Source organism: Uloborus diversus, chromosome 5, assembly GCF_026930045.1.
Source record: "Uloborus diversus isolate 005 chromosome 5, Udiv.v.3.1, whole genome shotgun sequence".
In the NCBI taxonomy this organism is placed as follows: Eukaryota; Metazoa; Arthropoda; class Arachnida; order Araneae; family Uloboridae; genus Uloborus; species Uloborus diversus.
The window spans coordinates 183,116,322-183,138,518 of record NC_072735.1 but is presented as its reverse complement, the minus strand read 5'-3'; the positions used below and the strand labels follow the sequence as shown (position 1 = coordinate 183,138,518).

The 22,197-nt window shown below is 34.1% G+C and overlaps 1 protein-coding gene across 2 annotated transcripts in view; it reads left to right on the top strand.

The window, feature by feature from the left end:
* Positions 1–711: 711 nt before the first annotated feature.
* Positions 712–22,197, top strand: part of LOC129221924 (endoribonuclease Dicer-like) — a 69,339-nt gene continuing 47,853 nt past the window's right edge. For both annotated transcript variants that reach the window (XM_054856305.1, XM_054856306.1), the window contains exons 1-6: positions 712–869; positions 12,024–12,110; positions 13,854–14,016; positions 15,355–16,802; positions 17,687–17,835; positions 19,855–19,999. In XM_054856305.1, coding sequence (XP_054712280.1) covers positions 12,024–12,110; positions 13,854–14,016; positions 15,355–16,802; positions 17,687–17,835; positions 19,855–19,999 — 1,992 coding nt within the window. In that variant the 5' untranslated portion in view covers positions 712–869. The remainder of the gene's footprint in view (positions 870–12,023; positions 12,111–13,853; positions 14,017–15,354; positions 16,803–17,686; positions 17,836–19,854; positions 20,000–22,197) is intronic.

Here is a 22,197-nt window from a genome sequence, read left to right as displayed (position 1 = left end):
GCATCGTGAGGACCCGTCAACGGTGATGGTGCGGAGGGTGGCTGTGAGAAAATAAAATGATAGGACATCAAAACAGTCAAGTGGAGAACAAAAGCAATCGTGATTGTTCAAAAAAAAAAAAAAAAAAAAATGAGGGGGCGAAATTTGGAAAACGCTTGCATGGAAAATCTTTGCAGGATTTTGCTCTCAATCCCGCGGGATTAAACCCGCTAATTATCATGCGGGATCCCGTGGGATTCGGGATTAGAAACCCTAGCTGCCATGCATAGTCATATCCAATCTTAAAAGGAAGTTCTGAAGGTACTTAATTTCAGCAGGGGTGCCCACCTAAAGGGGGGGAGGTCATGGCGCAGACTGTGCCACTGAATTTTTAGGGGGTGTTTTGAGGGGTTTTTTTTCTGTTTTATGGGGACTCTTGCTTTTGGGAGTCTTCGCGATTTTAGGGGGGGTGCCCCTGATTTCTCTATCAATGTATTTGTAATTTAAAATTTATTTAAATAAACAATTACAAAATATTCAAACTGAATTAAGAGAAACTAAATACTAATAAATGCCATAGGCTGTAATAGTGAGCTCCGTACTAATCTGGCGATGACTCCATGAATCTAGCGAAGCCACGGAGCCTCTTTAGTTAGGTGACGTCATGGTAAAGTGTTGACTGCAACTGTAGTTTTTTGTTTTCTTTTTTTTTTTCTCCGGTAATTTCCCTTTAAACGGGTATAAAAAATTTAAAGTTTTGGTTTAGGTTCAAACTTGCAGCTGACTTGCGTGATCATGTGAGGACACTTGTTTAAAGTTATCTTCAACGCTAATAAATTTTACATTTAGTTTGCATCGCTTTCACTTGGTTTTAGACTTCAAACATCAAGGTAATAATTCTTAGAAATGTTTGTTTAAATTTATCTTTGTTATTTCAATCTGTGTTAATATGTAACATACAGGGAGAATAAATTATATCGATAAAAATTTATTGGTGTTGTAATCGAAGTGCAAAAATTAAATTCTGCGTCTGCTGGAACTTGGCTTAAAAATGTTCAGCATTAATTTGGACGTAAAATATAATACCTAAATGTTCCAAATACTGTTCAATCGTTTGTAGTGTTCGAAATAAGAGTAATCCTTTTTCCTTTTCTTTTTTTTTTAAATTTTAAATACTTATTTTAAGGTCAATGCTAACATAAAACAGTTGTTGTTTTGAATAAATTTGCATGATTACTTTTCAGCCAGTCTTTTGGAATGGGGTTGACATTTATGTAAGTAGAGATGCATTTAAGGGAACAAATCTGATATACCCCCCTCTTGGCGACTTTTTCCTGTTGGCGCCAAAAAAGCGTCGCCAAGAAAACTATGTATGACGTCATATGTCATACATCGTTCTTAGCGATGCTTTTTTAGCGCCAACAGGAAAAATTCAAATTATGTCATTAATTATTTAATGAAATTAATGCATTAATTTTTTTCCGCTGTTTCTCCGGGATACGAGCCCTCGGTCTCATAGTACTTTCGTAATGAGACCTCGGCTGCCTCGGTCTCATTACGAAAGTACTATGAGACCTCGGGCTCGCCAGTTATCCCTCCGACTTTTAATATACATCACAGTCGGATATAAGTCACAGATCTCCTCCGTTCAGTATACAATAAAGTCACAGATTTTATGTGAAATTAACACCATTTTTGTGCTACAAAAATGCCAACCAGACCAAAATACCAACTACCAGAAACACACTAAAAACACAATAATTCAAAATATGTTCACTTACCTTTTTTACTTTTCTTTTACTTCCTCACGTGAGGCAGTGCACATATGTTCCGCTCTTAGGGAAATTATCCCATTTTTTATTATCATTACTTTACAAAAATATTTAAATTATGTTTGTTTTGACGAAAAAAATTCCAAAAAAAAACAACCTTATTTTACTTGTATTTTGTACTTCACCCAATTAATTTCGCGAATTATTTCCAAAAATTCGTAATCTCCTCTATTTTCAACTTGCTAGAGCTAAACCATGACCCACTCCTGATCGTTGCTTCTTTTCCACAAACAACACCCCCAATAACCTTTCTACAAAAAAAAATTAACCCATCTGAACATTTTTTAGTTTTTTTAATTTTCATAACAGAATTACATCTAGAACATAACATTTCATTCTTAAGTAAACCAATTTCCCTTAAAAATTCTAAAAAAACCTCTTTATTTTCAATTAGTTTAAATATAAAAAATCTATTTAGGACTCCGGTACGTCCAAACGTTGGACGACCTGACGAAAAAGAAAAAGAAGATTCATTCAAAAATTTCAATTGATACATTTGGACAACATCACAAACCGAACTCATAATTAAAATAGAAAATTCAACTAAATTAACATTAAAAAACAACAAGAAAAAGAATACTCTAAAATAAAGTTTGAATTGAAACTTTATTTTAGAGTATTCAACTTAAAATCTCCCTAAGAGCGGAACATATGAGCACCTACCTCCTACCACACACACACACGTGCAAAAAGACAGACTTCGAGAAACTACTTTCCAGCGTTCAAGTTGCAAAACCAGGGTTGCCAAGTTATCGCCTTATTGGCGATTTTCGTATCGAGCGAAAAATTAAAATCTCGCCAAGAGGGGGGCATATCAGAGGAGAGCCCATTTAAGTTCCTCATATTTTATTCTAAATCAGGGCCGTCTGCAAGGGGCTATAGGGTTCAAACACCCCCCCCCCCCCCCAAGTTTTTCATCCAAAGAAATGCTTAACTTTATTTATTTTTGTTATTTATTTATTTTGGTGGTTTATTTTGGTGACACAAATAATATTGTTGTTATTATTATTATTTCAGTTTTATTTGTGAAATAAAATTAGTATGACTGAAAAATTGTACATACTCATTGTTTGTTTATGGTAATCATGAAATATTCATTTAATATGTAACAATATGGCGTTTTGTAAGAACATCCCCTCCCTCCATTTAGATAATCTATTGTAACAAAAATCAATAGAATGCATATGATCCCAAATTTGACAGACCATATTAATTTTGTAGTAAGTTACCGCCCTAAAGCCAGGGATGAGGCAGAAATACTTAAAATACACCGCCAGCTCAGTTATTCCATCTGAGGACTGCAGTTTCGTGCTTTTTAGCACTCATCAGCCCGAAATAGGAATCACATGAGCTGAAGGCGAAAAATCTCTTAAAGGAGCCAAAAGAGCCAAACAAACTGGTAGCTAATGCAGAATTAGCACACCAGATGAGCGATCGCAACAATAGTGCGGTTCAACTCAAAGATTGATGGCAAAGCTAAAGTATTTTGTAGTAAGACTACAAAATACCTTAGCTTTCTGGTTTGCTAATTCTGCATTAGCTACCAGTTTGTTTGGCTCCCTTAAAAGGTTTTACGCCTCCAGCTCATGTGATTCCTGTTCCGGGCTGATGAGCGCTAAAAAGCACGAAACTGCAGTCCTCGGATGGAATAACTGAGCTGGCGGTATATTTTAAGTAGACCATATTAATGTTTAAAAAAATGTGTTTAGTAAAACCCCTGCTGAAAGAAAAGCCTGGTTCCGACCCTGTTCTAAATTAAGTTTTTTTGACCACTAATAGGGAAGTTTTCAATTTTACTTTTATATGATAGAGTAGCATGTATGAACATCATAAGTGAAAAAATTTTTGCGATACAATAAGTAGTTTTTTTTTAATTAATTTTTAAAGTTCAAGCGATTGTGACGTCAAATGGCATAGGAAGTGACGTCATGCACTCTTCCGCCACGCTTAGCTGATAAGGAGAAGCCGAAAGCAGTGCAGTTAGCTTCGAAGACGAAACGTAAACTCCTCGTGTTTCTGGAACATTAAATTTCTCATCCTCTCGGAAATATTCGAATAGCCTCATTGATGTTACTTGAGGATAATTATTAGATTGTGCTTTAACGAATCCGGCCTCCATAGTGTGTTCAAAAGGATTATGGAATTTCTAAAAAATAAAAATATCAGCGTGCTCAAAATGTCCGTAGTGAAACAAGGGATCTTCGGTGGAATGCAGGGGCGGCAAATAGGGGGGTCGAGAGAGGGCGGTTGCACCCCCAAATTCTTAGAGAGGAATGATAAAAATGAGCAAATTTAATTTACGTAAATCGCAAATCAATGTTAAAAAAAAAACAATCTTGCTTTTTATCCATAATGGTTGATGAAACTCGACCCATTTCCAGACATGAGCAAGTGTTTTCCGTTTTTTAAAGTATTAGAAATTCATCAAGCTTTTACCAGCCTTTTCAGAACAGAAAAAACTGATGAGGAATCATGGTTAATTCTAACTAAAGACGTAATTTCGTCATATAGGCTAAATAGCTCGTTCTTGTGTGTGCTCTGTGTAACGATGGTTATGAGAGGCCCGTGCAGTGGTGTGGCCGCATGATTTTCATAGAAAAATGCCTTGGTATTGTACATTCATTGTTACACTTCTTGTTTTAAGTGTGTCTAATGAGTGTTCATCACTTTCTTCTGCTATAAATACATTTCAGCTGCTCAATGTATAGTATGCTTTTCATAGATACTCTTTAGAAATACATATTATTTTTGAAAAAAAATATCTCACATCAACAAATATCTTTTCAGGAGGCTCATTAACTATACAATCTGCCCCTCCCCCCTGGGTTGGCAAAAGCCCGGGTTTTTTTAAAAAAGCCCATGGACCCAGGGTTTTTTGGTTTTTTTTAAATAAAACCCAAAAAAAACCCAACTAAAGTTGGGTTTTTTAAAAGAAAAATGGTTTTTTTTTTGTCTTTTTTTTAGGGAAAATGTGGGATACTTATAGCATATTGTAGCGCAAGTATATGGACAAAGTGCAAAAATTGTCTTCGGGTAAAAAAAGCTGGGAAACTAGTTAAAATTCAGCGTTTTCACAAGAAAAGTATAAAAGACGAAAAAATCCACGAATGGTGAAGTTTCTGATTTTTTAATTTTCATTATTACCAACAGTTAGGGCAAAGTTACTTCTCGAGTGATAAAATCTATTGTTCGTTTTTAATTACTACATTTTTTTTTTTTTTTTTGCATTTTACTTTATTGTATTTCATTTTGTTATGCAAAACTACTGTAGAACTTCAAGTAGTTTAAATCCCTTTTTACTGAATTCCAGCCTAATCAAAACATTTCTTTGAATTTTATGTTGGTTGTTTTTCTATTTTTGTGTACAGAGTGAGAAATATTAAACTTTTTCGTAAGATAATGAAAATACTGTACATGTTCTGTTTTCTATCAACCAATTGAAAAATCTGTTTATTTCTAAAAAATATACCTTTTAACTAGATTAGTTTCCTCTGTACAATCTACATATGTTGAGAAAATCAGACGTGACGGGACTTGGTCAAGATAATTTGAGTTATTTTTTGACCAGTTAAAAAAAAAAGTTTAATACATTTATTTAAAATCTTTGAAGTATTTTTTTAATGCCGTTAAGAGTTAAGAAATACTATTAAGGTTCAAAATTCATTTTTTATATTCATTGTCTGTGGTGAAGAACAAATAAAAAAGAAGTTTAAATTGTAAAAGTATTTAAATTAATTAATTTTTTTAAAAACTTCTCAGAAAATTTAAAAAAAACCCAAAAGTGGGCTAAATAATGGGTTTTTTTATATGGGTTTTTTCAAAAAAAAACCATTGGGTCCAACCTAATTGGGTCCAATTCGGCCCCCCCTGCCCCCCCCCCCCCCTATCATGATTACTAGCTGTTAGCCAATATGTGTTTTGTTTCATACTGAGTTAATTCATATTTAAGAAATTCGACCCCCCAAATGAAATGCTGAAATGCCGCACCTGGTGGAATGCTGCCCATTAGTGCCCTGTGACGTTTCAGAAGAGCGCACTTTTGCCCGTGGATTTTTAAAAAATCTTTAAAAATCAATCATGGTGTTTTAAAATTCAGCGATGGTGAATTTTTTAGTTTTGAGTCAATTAACAATATCCAATAGCCAAAATAGGAACATTTAGTAGATTGCAACTTCCCTATTATGTTGTCGATTTTATTGTTCGTTGTTTCTGAGTTTCCTATGGTTTTTAGCAGTTATTGATGCATTAAAAATAGAATAAAATTAAACTGTTCTAATATATTAATTTCTATAAGTAATTGCAGGCCGTCTAGATAATTACTGCTTTAACTTGAAAATGTCGGCAGAATTTTGGCAGAAAATCTACATTCTGTGATTGTGCACTTTATGGCAGTAGGGGATTTGAGCCGTAGGTTTGGGTGGGGAGTTTTTTTAGAAATTGTCTATCAGGGGCTTGTATATGGAATTCTAATTGTCCAACACTAGCTCATCCAGATCTCCACATCCAATTTATTGACATTAAAACAAAAATAAAATCTTTACTTAAATAAAAATTTCAATTATGATAGGGAGAACAGAACTATAAGTATAAGAAAAAACTTTATTTTATTCTGTACAGGTTTTGTAGTAAATTATGAAAATCCAACCAAAAGATGAACCCTGAGAAAATCCTAAAGGTCAAATATCGGAATTTGAGGCCTCATGCAAATGAAAGGGAGGTTTCCCCAACTTTTTTTCAAAATTGAAGTCGGGTGACGTTATGGAGTCGGAGGCTCCTACTAGAAATTGAAGTTTTAAAAATGCAATGTTTGGTTAACTTTGATAAATGTTAGTTAATGAGGAAGGTTTGGGGCTTTTTCTTACCAGTAATTTTTGGACATTCAACTGCTAAAAATGTAATTTTAAACTATTTGTTAACGATAGCTGAAAGGTAAAGGGATATCATCCAATAGTTTAATTATTTTTAAATCATGCCTATGAAAATCTTGCTTAAGAATACTGTCGGACCTTGATATAAGGTCACTCCACGGGACCTCACAAAACTGGCCTTATAAGTGGGGTGACCTTATAACCGGAACATGTATATATTTATTGATAAATAAGGATATATTTATAAGGATGTATACATTAATTCTTTTCAAAATTTAATATGTCCAAAAATGTTAGTTAATTCAATTATGATAATTGAATTGATTTGAACCAATTGAAATTTTTGGAATTAATAAGAAATTTTGAAATGCTTTTTTAAAACTTCCATTCAGAATAAAACTGCATTCAAATATGCCCAAGCAAAGAACTGATGTGCAACTTACCTTACTTAAAATTACATTAATACAGGACTGACGTGTTTTTTCTTTAGTTTAAGCACAATAGTTTCTAAATATCTTCTGAAAATTTTCTTCGACTTCTAATGAGTGGTAAAAAATTGCGATATGTATTTACTGAGTGCCCGCATTACTGCTTCATATTTTGCAGGGCTCCCAAATGGCCCGCTTTTCCCGCCGAAGTCCGTTTTTTAGGGTAAAGTCCGCTTTAGACCGCTTTTTAACATTTTGGTTCGTTTAGTCCGCTTTTGTATTGTTTTTACTAAATAATCAGATTTTAAAAATTTTCATTACATTAAAAGATACTGTGTGCTGACTTATGTTATTCCCGAACACGCTGCCGCGGCGCCGTTTTTCTATTGCACTTGACTTTCTGGTGTTATTTCGCTTCAGATTGACGTCATTACTCCTCCTCCCACCGCTGTAACATGGAAATCTAGCAAATGGAGAAGTTTGGGGAAGAGTTATGACGTGAAATCAAAGCATTTTGCTACCGATATTTCTCACGGGTTCGTACGCACTTGAAAAAAATCAAGAATTTTTCATCAGTGCAATTTTCTGAACTTGTGTTCGATATGTAACATCGCGAAAAATTACTTCCTGTGTTTGCGAGTTCAATCTTTTTGCATCTTGATAATATTTTGATGTTTTTGACAATCAGAAGTTACTTTAACATTAATTAACTTAGATTAGCTTATTTTATGTTTAATTACAATAGATAATAAACTTTTTTTTCGGAACCATGATAACATCAAACTTTCTTGGAGTTCGCCGAAAATTGCTTGCTGGGTTTTTAGATTTCAATCTCTTTGCATCTTGTAAATATTTTGATATTTTTGGCAATCAGAAGTTATTTTGGCATATGCCACCATAGATTAGCTTATTTTTTGTTTAATTTTCATAAGTAATAAACTACTTTTTTTTCGAAACCATGGCAACATTGAACTTACTCGCACTTCGCGATCTTTTTGCATCTTGTTAATGTTATGATATTTTTGGCAATTGGAAGTTATTTTGACATACGCCATAATAGATTAGCTTATTTTTTGTTTAAATTTAATAGATAATAAACTTTCTTATTTTTGGGACCATAGCAGCATTGCACTTACTGGAACTTCGCGAGGAATTGCTTATTGTTTTTGAGATTTCAATCTTTTTGCGTCTTGTACATATTTTGATATTTTGCGCAATCGAATGTTATTTTCACATATGCTATCCTAGACTAGCATATTTTATGTTCAATTTTAGTCATGTTTAGTTTTAGAATATATTTTTTTTTTTGGAAATTATGCCAACAGTGAACATACTTCGCGAAAATTTGATTCTCGTGTGCAAGATTTCAATCCTGTTGCATCTTGTAATTATTTTAATATTTTTTAAAATTGGAAGCTGTTTTGACATGTGCTACCTCAAATTTTTTTATTTAATTTTATTTTTAAAAACTAAAAAACTTTGTATTCTTATTTTTTTAAGTACTCATAATGAGTATTTTCAATTTGAAAATACAGTGCCCGCCGCTTATTAAAATCACATTCGTTCTGAGGACATTTGATTTTATAAAGCGGCTGATTTTATAAACCGGCACTGATGCACTGAAAAAAATCAAAAGTTTTTAAGTATAAACACTCTAAAAAAGAAATAAATTATGATTAGTTGTATTTTATTTTTAGTCTAGTTGAATTGTATTATTTTAGTTCAGTTGCAAAATACAGTTGACATTTTAACTTACATAAGGTACATTTTTAAAATTTCTCAAGGGTCTTAAAATATTGACTTATTGTTGTTTGAATAAGAGAATTTGAAAGTAAAGATTGAGAAATCCCTAATTTAATTGCAGCATCACACTAACTACATGTTGGCAGCTTGTCATACTAATTCAAAATTTCGAATTAATCTTTCACACTCAAGTCGCCACGACTTGCTAGCTAACAATTTTAACTCAATTGTAAACATGAACTGTCAACTCCTGTAGATAGCTGAATGAGCACGAACTGATTGACTCAGTCGTGAGTGAGCAGGGCTGCATGTCGAAACAGTTCTGCGAAGTGGAAACAGGCAGGAGACTGTTTCATTTCTTCTTTTTTTTTTCATTCAACTCCCCCCCCCCCCCCAAAAAAAAAAAAACGTATAACCTTCACCTTTTTTTTTTCGTTTTTGTTTATGTGGAATTTGTTATTTTATTAGTGCTGCAATGTTTTAAATCCTTGAAAAAAAAAATAAAATCCTGGTTCTATTCAGAGAAGAATTAACATATGCCTCCTAAAGTTTGATTTTGTAAAACAGCGAGGATGATTTTATTAAAGGATAAACCTAACATGTTTTGATATAGAAATGATTCTGTTCTTCCAGATTTGATTCTATAAAGCGGCTGATTTTATAATCCAGTGATTTTATTAGTGGCGGGCACTGTATAGCTCTATGAATCTAAACTTACACATTTATTTATTACATTAAGTTATTCGGTAAAAGCAGGCTCAAATTTACATTCAGTGTATTTATCGCTTAAGCATCATTTGTATATTTTTGGGTATGATGACTTCAATAAAAAAAAATTTCTTTCTCACTAATTTTTATATCTACTTGAAGACGGTTACAATATTTCTTTGGTGCCTGAACAAATAATACATACCTATGAAGAAATGATTTGGATACTTAGCATACTAATAAATGATTTGGCAAACCTCTAATATTTTTGAACTTAGTCAGTTAGTAGCGTAGCCAGAGATTACCTCCTGCTTTGGTGTTTGGTCATAAACTCTCATATGTATATAAACTTACCATATTTAGGCTGGAAATATGTGTAAAAACCAAGGGCTGTGGAGGGGGACCTCCTGGCCTCCAAACTATATCTTCTTTTCTTGCGGTACCTTATATCAAAATGAATTCTCTTTAAAATGGTTATGTGAAAATTTTTGTAAACTACTATGTGCTAAGGTGTTTACTGTAATAACTGTATCTAAAAAGTCTTTATTAGGTATGCACTGATTGATTGGTCACTTGGGTGATTATTTTTAACTAGCCAGTTTTTACCTGTTAAGTAGTAGAAAATTTATTTTACAATTAAAGTTACTCTGTAAGATGGTCAGTTACATACTTGCTTGTCACTCCCCCCCCCCCCCCATCCAAATGTTTGTGTGAATAATATAATTCAATGGATAAGAAGTTCAGATGTACAGAAGGTGATAAGGATTTATCATTAAAAAACATTATTTTGGCTATTAACGAATTATCTTCACGTATTTATTGCCAGGCAGCTAATTTGCCTTTTGGTGCTACCCTGGGTTTAACTATGAATGGTCCTCCCAAGGTCCTCTTTTAAATCCTAACTGGTCCTCTTTTGTCCCCTTTTTGATTCAAAGTGGTCCTCTTTTACCCTTTTCTATGGCTAAAATGTGTTGGGAGCCCTGTATTTTGGTATCACTGTTGTAACACGCACTTTCTACTGTTAATTTACTACGTTATTAGGAAAAATGACTTTTCATAAGGATCGTATATTGCGGAAAATTCTTGGAAGTGAATCTATTAGGCAATGAAATCATTTAAAGAATTCAGACCAAAGTGACCTTATAAGCGATTAATGTATTATGACCTGACCATATATCCGATAATACATAACATAGAATTCCTATTCAGCGAGCCGGGACTTCAGAAAAGTGACCTTATATGGGGGGTGACCTTCTAAGCGGGTGACCATATATTGAGGGCTGACTGTACATTGTTAGAATAACATAGTGCAAGAAAGCTTGATGCTACTGCAGAAGTAAACAACAGACAATGCTGTTTGTGAGAAAATATTGTTCATTAAACTTCTGAAATTGTACGTAATAACTAAACTTTAAATAAAGATTCAGATTAGTCGTTATTAACTAGATTAGTCATCACTTTCTAAGCTAAACTTTTAACAGGGATTTTACAGCTTCTATATAAAAAACTTGTCGGCCCTCAAAACGTTTCTAAAGTTGGCCCGCAAAAGCATTTTTAAGAATTCAATTTGGAAAATTCCCGGGGGTAAGCCCCTGAAACTCTTTAACCCCTCTAGCGTTCTCTGGACCAAAGATAGTCTAGAATGCCATTTTAGAACTATGAATTTGAAAAATTGCCGGAGGTGGGCCCTCAAACCTCTGTTTCCTGTAACATTACCAAAGGTTGTCTAAAACTGCATATTAAGAGCTACAATTTCAAAAATTTGAGAGGGACTGCCCCCGAACCCCCACTCACCTACTTGGAGAGATAACATTTGCGTTTTTAAAGTTTCAATTCCGTTTATAATATGAAAAGATTATGAATGTGAAAATTTTCCAGGGGGAATCCCCCCCCCACCCTCCCATCAGCGAATATTATACTCAGAGAGATACTTAGACCTTCTAGTGACTTTCTCTTAATCTTAAACCAAAAAAGTGAACCATTTCATCTTTCCCTACATTTGAAATAATTAAGGGGCCATCAGTTTCATACACCCCTTTTTTCTGGCCTCCTGATAGCCCTGTGCATTTGTGACAAGTGTAAGTTATATTGAAGGCATTCATAGTTTTTATGTAGCCAGGCGAAGGATCTATAATCAGCTTTTCAGCAAGGCAACAATCCCTGACCTCCACTGCCCAAGAAACCTCTCTTCTACAATAGCTAGGCTACGTACTGGACCTTTCAAGGGCATGAAGATTCTACCAAATAATATTAAATCCTATCCCATCTGCAAGCACTGTCCCTATTCACAACTAATCCTGGACCCTACAAATTACCACCCCGGGTGTCACCCATGCTAAGTACCCCATTAGCTAAAAAGCTAACATGTTTCAAAAAATGTTTATATTGCGTACCAGTTCTCACTTTTTAAGTTTCTATTACTTTTGACTAAAGGTTTTCAATCTCACCTATTTCTTGAATTCCAGATGGCATCAAACAACCCCACCAAGAGACAACGTTTGGAAAACCATGTTCAACCAAATGATGAATCTTTCACTCCTCGAGCATATCAGGTTTGCAAATCATTTTTAATATGTTTTATTATTTTCATTACTTTGTGTTGTACAGGAGTACAGTAGAAGACTGTTATAATGCACACCTTGGGACCAAAGCTTTTGCGTTATCTAAGTCATTTCACAAATTTTGAAACTAATACTCAGAATATATATATATATATATATATATATTAGCACTTCAGAATTAGTTCTGTCTGCAATGAGTATTAAAACACTAATTATACAACTAATCATTCACAAATAAATACGCTTTACAATTAAAAGAAAGTGAATTACCCGGCACTTCTGCCAGCTTCCATAGTTTGCATAACAGCTGCATTTTCAAGAGCCATCTGGTATTTTCTCTTTACTGTGAATATTAATTTTCATTTAAATGTTTTGAATTAAGCTGGAAAGATGAAAAACTGTTTCAAAATTTAATTTTCCTAACAATTTTTATGTTAGCAAGGCAAAGCAAAGGGATTTTTTAAACTTAAAAACCTATTCTTTACTTCTGAAAAGGTGTGCAGTTTATAGAGAATTGCGTTATATAGGTCGGCGTTATAAAGGTATTCTACTGTACTACAAACCATGGAACTGTCAGTTGATTCATCTTGAATTTGGACCGGGTGGCAGTGTTTGTTTATGGGGCCATGGTGACCTGATTGGTATGGCTCTGGACTTGTGACCCTAGGGTCCCGGGTTCGATCCCATTCAGTCGAAGACCCACCGTCTTCATTAATGATGTCTGGGGGACATTAAATATGCTCGTTGTTACAGAGTCTTCCAAGTGAAACAATATCTCTGGAGGTGCTGGACCAGGGATTGCTCAGCCTCTGGTATGAATCAAAAAATCAAAACTGTCTTCCGGGTCCAACTGGTTAAACCATAAATAATCATAGGTATGGGGGGAGGAGTGAAAAGGATTTGCTCATTAATGAATCTTTTCAATTCGGCAAAGGGTATAAGTTATATGTCATTGAATATGTCATATTGCATCAAAAAAACCCGCCCACATGTATATAACTAGTAGAGTACACATACTTCTCAAAACCAGGAGATTGGACCATTGCTTCCAAGTGTACCCTTCTAAGTGATGGGCTTTCAGGAGGGGGGGGGGGTTCAAAAGGTGTTTAAAAAGTCCTTAAAAAGTGCATGATTTAGATTTCAAAAATTGTGTGAACAAGAGCCGTGTAAATATATTTGCTATTTTTGAGTAATTCATTCAAGTTCAAAATGTGTGATATGTTATTCCTGCAACTAAGAATATTCTCTTAACAGTTCCTTTCATAAGAATATTCTCCAAAATATTACTTTCAATAATCTGAGAATTTTACTCCCTATAGTTTTGGCATTTTTTGTTGCTTTTGTAATAAAGTGAATAGTGGTAAAATTCACCATTAATTTATTTTATTTCAGTTAACAAGAGAGGTATAGCCTTAACAAATCGCACATGTTTCTAATATTTATGTTTACCTTGAATTCTCAATGAGAAAATGATTTGTTGAAGATAATACGGTTCAAGAAAGAACCTCTTATAGAATTATATTTTTATTTTTGAGTAGAAAAATAAGAAAGTCGAGTTTTGTGATCTAGTACTTCTAGAGTAAAATTGATACGCATTTTCATTTATGGATATATTGTTTGAAATATGTTTTAGCAACTATACATCGTTGTGACATTTTGTGCTTTTTTTTTCGGAAAGTTTTTCAATTAAAACTTAGACAAGTATCCTTTTGTAAATTTTTAACCAATTTTCAGGTGGAGATTTTGGAAGCTGCCCTAAAAGACAATGTCATTGCTTGCTTAGGAACAGGAACTGGCAAGACATTCATAGCAGTTCTTCTAATTCGTGAAAACTTGGCGGAAGTTTGTGTGCCCTATGAAGAAGGTGGCAAAAGGATTTTTTTCCTGGTACCTACTGGTATGTACTATTGTTAAGTAATGTACAGGTTGTTTCATATTGAATGTCACAAGAAGAATAGAGTTGTACAAATTCTGCAATTGATTTATTAAGCTGACACCAGTTGATTCTGAATATGCAATCATCCCAATTTTACATAGCAATGTCAAATGATTCCAAGAATATGAAATAGCCCGGTAGTACACCATAGAAAAGTGGAAAAGGTGCATTGTGTTATGGAATATATTAGAAGTGGGCAATGTCATTCTTTCTAATGATCCATTCATCAGAGGATTGTTCATTCTTTTGATCCGTTCATTCAACTTGTTCATTTAAAAAAGTTGCAGGTGCTCTCTGCACGACATACTCACATACATTCAAAATGTTTCATTAGATCAGTAATATTCTTTGGAGGAAAAATAACTAAAATAATCTAAATGTAAGAAAATATGCCCATGAAAAATGAATCAAAAATTTTCATTCAGGTTTAGAGGTTCTATAAAGCAATTATAGTTCATTTTTAAAGATATTTCTCTGTTGCCAAATGGTAAGATCCATTCCAAAATTTGCAGGTTCCATTTCTGCATGTCAAAAAATTAAGATATTAAGATTTTCTAGCTAAGTTTTACCAATAGACCACCTATAACAAAAATGTTGCAATAAATATTTCGGAAGCTGAGCCAGAGTACCGGATAACTTAATTTTTAAAAAAACACGTAAAATATAAGGCCAGCATATTAAAAGCTCATGCATTTAAATCAAAATCTGTTTTATGTCATACTATTAAAGTTTTTAGTACTTAATTACACTCAGCGGCAAAAAATACCTTCAAAATGCTTCTGACATAATTCTTACAGTTTCTTGTGTAAAATAACTTCTTGAATCCTAATATGACTGCCATTTTCCATCTTTACTTGTTTTTCTCCTACTTGTAAAATCTTCAAAAACCCTTTTTTTTTAACAATTCTTTCACTTATTTTTTGCTTTAAAACCAAGTATAGGATTGACTCCTATAAGCCCAGTGTCCAAAAAAAATTCATGTTGTAAAAAAAGAGATTTTCAATGATATTGAAAGCATTCTATTTTGCATAGCCAGAATCGCATTGCAGATCTTCAGTAAAGAACTTTCCCGTTTTATTCAGCTCACATTCCCAGATGTAATTATGATTTAAAATGAACTTTGTATGCTTATAAAGTAGCACTTATGGCCTTAACTATCTGAATGTGAATCAAGTAATAATAATTGACACTTTGACGCTTAACTTTCTACCATTAGCGAAACTTTTCTGTGCACTTTTTTTTGTTTGCTGTAAGTACAAAAATGAAAGTATTTCATTTACAATTCTCATTCTATTTCAGTTCCTTTGGTGAGGCAACAAAGGAATACTATTGCCATGCACACGAATCTGCGAGTGAAAGATTACTATGGGGACATGAATGTTGACTCGTGGAACAAAGATCGGTGGATCTCTGAATTCACGAGCTGTGAAGTCCTGGTTATGACTGCTGAAATATTTAGAATAATTACTGATCACGCCTTCATTCCATTGGAGAGAATAAAACTGTTGATTATAGATGAGTGCCACAGAGCTCAGGGCGACCATCCCTATCGCCAAGCTCTGAAATGCTTCGCTTCCCAGGACAGGTCCCAGATGCCCCGTATTTTCGGCCTCAGTGCTTCGCTGTTGAACGGGAAGTGCAAGCCTCACCACTTGGAGAAAAATCTGAAGGAGTTGGAGAAAACTCTTCAAAGTACCATCATCACTTCTAGCGACATAACGGAGATTCAGAAATATGGAACCGATCCAGACGAGTATGTCGTTTACTACAAGGAGTATGCTCATCAAGAAAAAGAGCTGAATCAGAGAATCATAGAATTGCTAAACAGGATGAAAAGCGAGAAAGATGCAGTAAGAGCCGATTCGGCTCTTTCCTGCACCAGAGGCGAGGCGATATATGAGTCGGAGGAAAGCGTGGTGTTCTTTGAAAAACCGACTCGGTGCCTGAATGCTCTATTGGCCACTTTGCAAACACTAGGTCCATGGTGTGCCTCAAAGGCAGCAGGAATTTTTAGTAGGGAGTTAGGTGGCATCTTGTTGAAAACTAGGATACTCATGGTGGACGAGAAGTATCGCAAAATCCTTGAGGAAGTTAATGAATTCCTTGTTGATTTTATCAACCGATGTGCAAGCGTAGGTTTCGAGTTCAAGCGAAATAATGTAGATGCGTGGCCTAGTCAGTTGAAAAGACTGCTCGACATATTGATAGCTGCGAAAAACTGCAGTCGATTCGAGCCGGAGGCTTTGCCGGTAAGGAACATCAGTTTCGAAGATGATCCCGAAGAATTCCATAAAATGCAGAAGCAGAAGGTTCAAACTGAAGTCAAGAGCATCTGCTCAATTGTGTTTGTAAAGCAAAGGATTACAGCTTTTGTTCTTTGCCAGTGGTTGTTAGAAATCAAAAAAGAGTTTCCAGAACTTCATTTTATGAGTCCAGAATTTATTGTTGGCCATGGAACCACTGGTATTCAGCTTTCCAATATGTCAGACAAAAGACAAATGACTGTCCTTAAGGATTTTAGGGAGAAGAACTGCAATATTTTATTTGCGACCAGCGTCCTTGAAGAAGGGATGGACATCAGACAGTGCAATCTAGTCATTCGTTTTGACCTGCCTCAGGATTTCCGTGCTTATGTCCAATCTAAGGGACGTGCTCGGGCTCAAAATTCAGTTTATGTGCTGATGGCAAATAATGCAGACTACCAGAAGTTTTTGTGTGATTTGTGCAACTTCAAAACCATTGAACAAGTAAAGACATATTTCTGTTTTTTATTTTCTTCTATGTTAAATTCAAATTAATGTGTTTAAATTTTGAGTATTGTATTTTTCATATAACAGTGACTAGTTCAACATTAGCAATGATTGCATTAACATGCTTGATTCTAAAAAGCAACTGTAAAATTAGTTTTTTTAATATATAAATGCTTTGGGACATTCCTTTGTGTATTTTTTTTAAATATAAATTATCCCCCCCCCCCTGGAAACCTTGAAATAATGAGCCTGGATAACAGCTTTTAAACTGGCATCAGGTGCAACTTCCCCCCAAAAATTTGACAGTTGAGAATGATATTTTTCCATGCAATGAAATATGAAATGGCATAATGTATGGAAAAATAGTAATCAAAATTCTCACGTTTATAGTGTGCATTTGTCTTGCTTTGTAATGTTTCCATCGAAAATACGGCTGGATACTTTCTTCAAAAGATTACTTTTTGATTCAATTAAAAAGGCACTTTCTAATAAGAATTTTATATGAGGCTTGGTGATTTTTGACTTTATTTGTTTTGTGTACTCCAAAGATACAACAATAAAATATTTTTATCTAATTCTTTTCTTGAACATTAAAAGCTATTTAATGTTCGGATTTTTTAAAAAATATACTCAAAACTGAGCGTCTAGTCTTCCGTGCCATTGTGGTGGACAAAGAAAACAAGGGAGTTAGTTTCAAAACCAGGCTTGAATGAATTTTTGAAAAAGATTTGCTGTTGTGACCAGACTTCCTCATAGTTTCACAAAACTTCACATTGTCTCATTGTCTGCCATGTTTAATTTGAGTACTTATTTTTGTTTGAATAATTTTGTGCAATTATATTTAGAATTAATGTTTGTTTTTCTGTTGCCTGAAAAATTAGATGCTCCTGTCAAAATGCACTGATCGAGAGATGCCGACCGAAGAAGAAATTGCCACACATATGGCTGATGATAAAATACCGCCTTATATGCCGTATGGATCTAAAGGTGCCAGGATAACAATGATGTCTGCCATCTCTGTGATCAATAGGTATGCTCTTCACATATTCTTTTGCAGTAGGAATACACTTTTTTAATTTGAATTTGAAAATATATTATGATAAATAATAATTAATTTATATTTAAATATATGCTCTTAAAATAATTTGAATTCCACAAAAAATCTCTAAAATTTTTGACAATTAAAGTGAAAATTTGGTCTTAAAGAACTATGTATTGAACTTTTGTTGAACTTTTAAATAAGCCCTTGCAATGCTAGAACACAAACAAACAAACATTTTCAGCCGAGTTTGGTAGGTAATAAATGAGGTGGTGGTGTATTTTATGTCTGACAGGTAGCTTTCAAGTTTTGTAGACACTAATATGCAATAAAGGCTAATTTGCTAAAACTTGTGTAACAATGGTAATATTTTACTTTCATAACTTACAGGAGTTTTGATCTAGAGTCACAATCCTTTGTGGAGTATATTCCTATCATAACTGTTGTAGAGGCTGGCAGTCCTTTACTTATTTTTTTTATGGCTGTAAATGAATATTTTGTTTTATTCTTTACTTGTGATTTCATTGCAGTCAGTGTACAACATGATATGATAATCAAATATCTTATAAAGTATCTTGTTTACCAACTTTGGTCATTATTTACAAACTCTACTTCAGCTTTTTATAGCTCATGTGCAAAATAACTCATTGACATTTAATCTAATTATGGTCATTTCTTCAGTATAATATATAGTTGAACCTCCTCTATCCAGCCCGCGTTTATTCGAATTAAATGTGTCCTTTTTTTTTAATTATAAAATAATAATTTTAAATAATGACAGCAGCAGAACTATAAACACACCAAATGTTGGGTTTTTATTTTGATTAAATGTACAACTCCTTTATAGAACGTACAATAAAGTATAATACTAATTTAACAACCAACATGCCGTACTTGGAACGTCAGTCCGACATCACTGCAGCTGAACTATCTATATCTTAAGATAAATTAGATAAATAAATACCTTTGTGCTGAATAGTAAAGTCAGAACAAACAACGTAAGTAGAAGCACAAATTTGTAAATTACAGCAGACACGTGTTTCGGCGTTACAGGGAACGCCTTTTTCAATGCAAAAAATAATGAGCTTATGGATGAAAAGACATCCGACAAAAGGCGTTCCCTGTAACGCCGAAACACGTGTCTGCTGTAATTTACAAATTTGTGCTTCTACTTACGTTGTTTGTTCTGACTTTACTATCTATATCTTCCTTTACTAATAATAAAGCTCAAAGTTTGTCTGGATATCTGTCCAGATGTCTCTCTGTGACGTGCTCAGCGTCTAAACCGTTTGGCCGATTTTCACGAAATTTGGCACAGAATTAGTTCGTAGCAGGAAGGTGTACACCTCAAAGCGTTTTTTCAAAAATTCGATTTTGTTCTTTTTCCATTCCAATTTTAAGACGATTTTATCAAGCAAATTATCATAATGTGGATGTGTAAACTACCAAATTATCATAACGTGGAACCATAACATGGGCGAGCAAATAAACATAGCAAATTAGCGAGAAATTCATCATCCATTGTTTGTAAATATACAAGCGAACCAAATGATCTTTTAATTTACTACTACAGGCAAAGCCGTGCAGGTACCGCTTGTAACTGATCAAGTATTTGCGAGAAATGCTACTTTGTAGTTTTGTTACAAAGCAGCTTGCTTAGGAACGTGTTTTACTCATTACCACTATTATCCGAATATTTGTTTTTCCAGATTAGATTGCGTTTGGGTCCAAGTTAGTCCAGACAGACGAGATTGTGCTATAAAATTAAGACATTCCTGTAAAAAATGAACGCAATAATACATTCTCTAAAGATCAATAATTCTATATTGATTTTGCACTGTTCTATGGGTAGCTGCTTTTTCAATTTAATTGCTGTTGAACTAACTGCCTTTGAGATTATCTTTTATTTTATCAAATTAGTGATATCATACAAAATTCCACATGAATATTTTGAAACTGTTATTTAAAAAAAAAAAATTTCTTGCGTGATAAATTTCTCTGATATTTCAGGTACTGTTCAAAGTTACCATCTGACATGGCAACAAAGCTTGTTCCTATTTGGAAAATAGATACAGTAGATGTGGATGTTGTTAAAAAGCAGTATATTTGTACGTTGCGTATGCCCATCAATTCTGCTCTGAGAACGCCTGTTGTGGTATGCTTATCTGTTTTCCTTTTTATTCCTATTGTGTAATTTCCTTTTTAGCCTAACCTTGGTTTCTGGTTGTTATGTAAAGTTTTATGATTTAAAAAATTCATAATGGGGTCGTTTACAAAATTTTAAAAGTATTTTATTCTGAAAGAGCATGCTTAAAAACATAGAATCTGACCATTTTTTAAATAATTTCTTTAAGTTTAATATTTTTTAAAAAAATACTCAAATCGGTGCTCTTTTATCATTTAACACTTCTGCCGATGACATCACAAATGATGAAATGCCATTCAGTGTTGCCATTCACGGTCCAAAATATTTAATTTGCATCTTTACTCACGTGTATTGGCAATGATAGGGTTGATAGCAAGCGTAGAGCGCAATTTTAATTCGCTTCTTGATTATCATAACATGGAAGCACTGTTGAAAGTTGTGCCATAGTGCATCGTTTGTGATATCATAAAGACCACACCTTTTTTGAAAAATTGGACATTTTAGAAAATTAACTAAAAAATAGCTGTTGGGAAAATGAAAGTATTTTCTGAGTCCATGTTATTTTTTTGCTTATTCTATCAATTTCAGTGACAAAAAGTACTACTTTTGACTGAAGGAAACAACTCCATTTCCTTCAAAATGGTTAGACCACTTTTGTCTTTTAGGCCAGCCAACTGATAAGTATTCAGAAGCATAGTAAGATGAAAGTATGAAGTATCGGTGCAGAAAACTCAAAACTATCTGTAGGAAAACTCTTGGTTTCCATAAGAGGTTTTCCATCTCCAGCTCAGTCACTTTCCTATACCGAGCTGATGAGTGCCAATAAGCACGAAACTGCAGTCCTCGGCTGGAAATGACTGAGCTGGTGGTGTATTTCATGTATTTCTGCTTTAGCCCTGGCTAATGGGCGGTAATTTACTGAATATACCTTGCCTCGCTGTTCAATCTTCGAGTTGAACCGAACCATTGCTTCGGTCACTCATCTGGTCTGCTAATTCTATATTAGCTACCAGTTTGTTTCGCACTCTTGGCTTCCTTAAGAGGTTTTCCATCTCCAACTCAGTCACTTTCCTATACCGAGCTGATGAGTGCTAATAAGCACGAAACTGCAGTCCTCGGCTGGAAATGACTGAGCTGGTGGTGTAGTTCATGTATTTCTGCTTTAGCTCTGGCTAATGGGCTGTAATTTACTGAAAATATACAGTAGGCCACAATTTTTTAGTGAAATAATGCCTTTTCCTTTCAATCCAAATTCATGAAATTAAAGATGAACTGTTTTCATTAATTTATCACCTGTTTCAAAGATAATCAATGTTTAACCTTGGTATTTATTAACAACTATCAGGTGATGCACATATCTACAGTGGCGGATTGGTTGAAAAAATCGGCCCTGGCATTAGGAGATGTAGCGGCCCCATAGCTCTTATAGATATTAAATTTTACTTAACGATTGGGATATCACTTAAATATGAGGAAATTATTCTTAGCAACTAAACAAATTGATACAATATTAGCTAAACCTTATTTTGTGTGAAAATTGCAATTGTAATTCTCCATTTAAGTTTTTTTTTTTATAATGCCCGGAACTTGATTGAATATTTCCGTAATGATAACACTGCTTGGCTAGTATGTCCTTTTCCTTGTATCTCTTTATGTTTGTGATGGGTCCTGCAACACAAGCATACATTACTGGGCCCTGTCTTAAACATTCCCTTTTTTATACTGCCATACCCAGACTCGATACGAGGTCAAAAACCTGGTGGGAAGAGTCGAGTACGAGTCTGTCAGCCCCTTAATTTTTTTTCAAATGCATGTATCAATAAAAAGAGAGAGAGAGAGAGAGGACTTATCTTTCTGGCTTCTGGGAGTCATTAAAGAATCAGCAATATAAACTTAATGGAAAGATTAACATTAAATCTGAAATAGGGGGGTCCAGGGGGCCTCTCCCCCGGAAAATTTTCAAAATTGTAGTCTTAAAAACTCAATTTTAGACAATATTTGGTGATGTTAGAGGAGTGTAGGTTCAGGGTTTCTCCTGCTGCAATTTTTCGGAAGTGGAAATCTAAAAACAGAATTTCAAATGATCTTCAAGTATATGCTATGAAGAGCGGTTCCGGGAGCTCTCCTCTGAAATTTTTAATAAAAAAATATTAGCTCTAAAAACTCTGTTTTAGAAGATCTTTGGTGATTTTAAGTCGAGACAGATT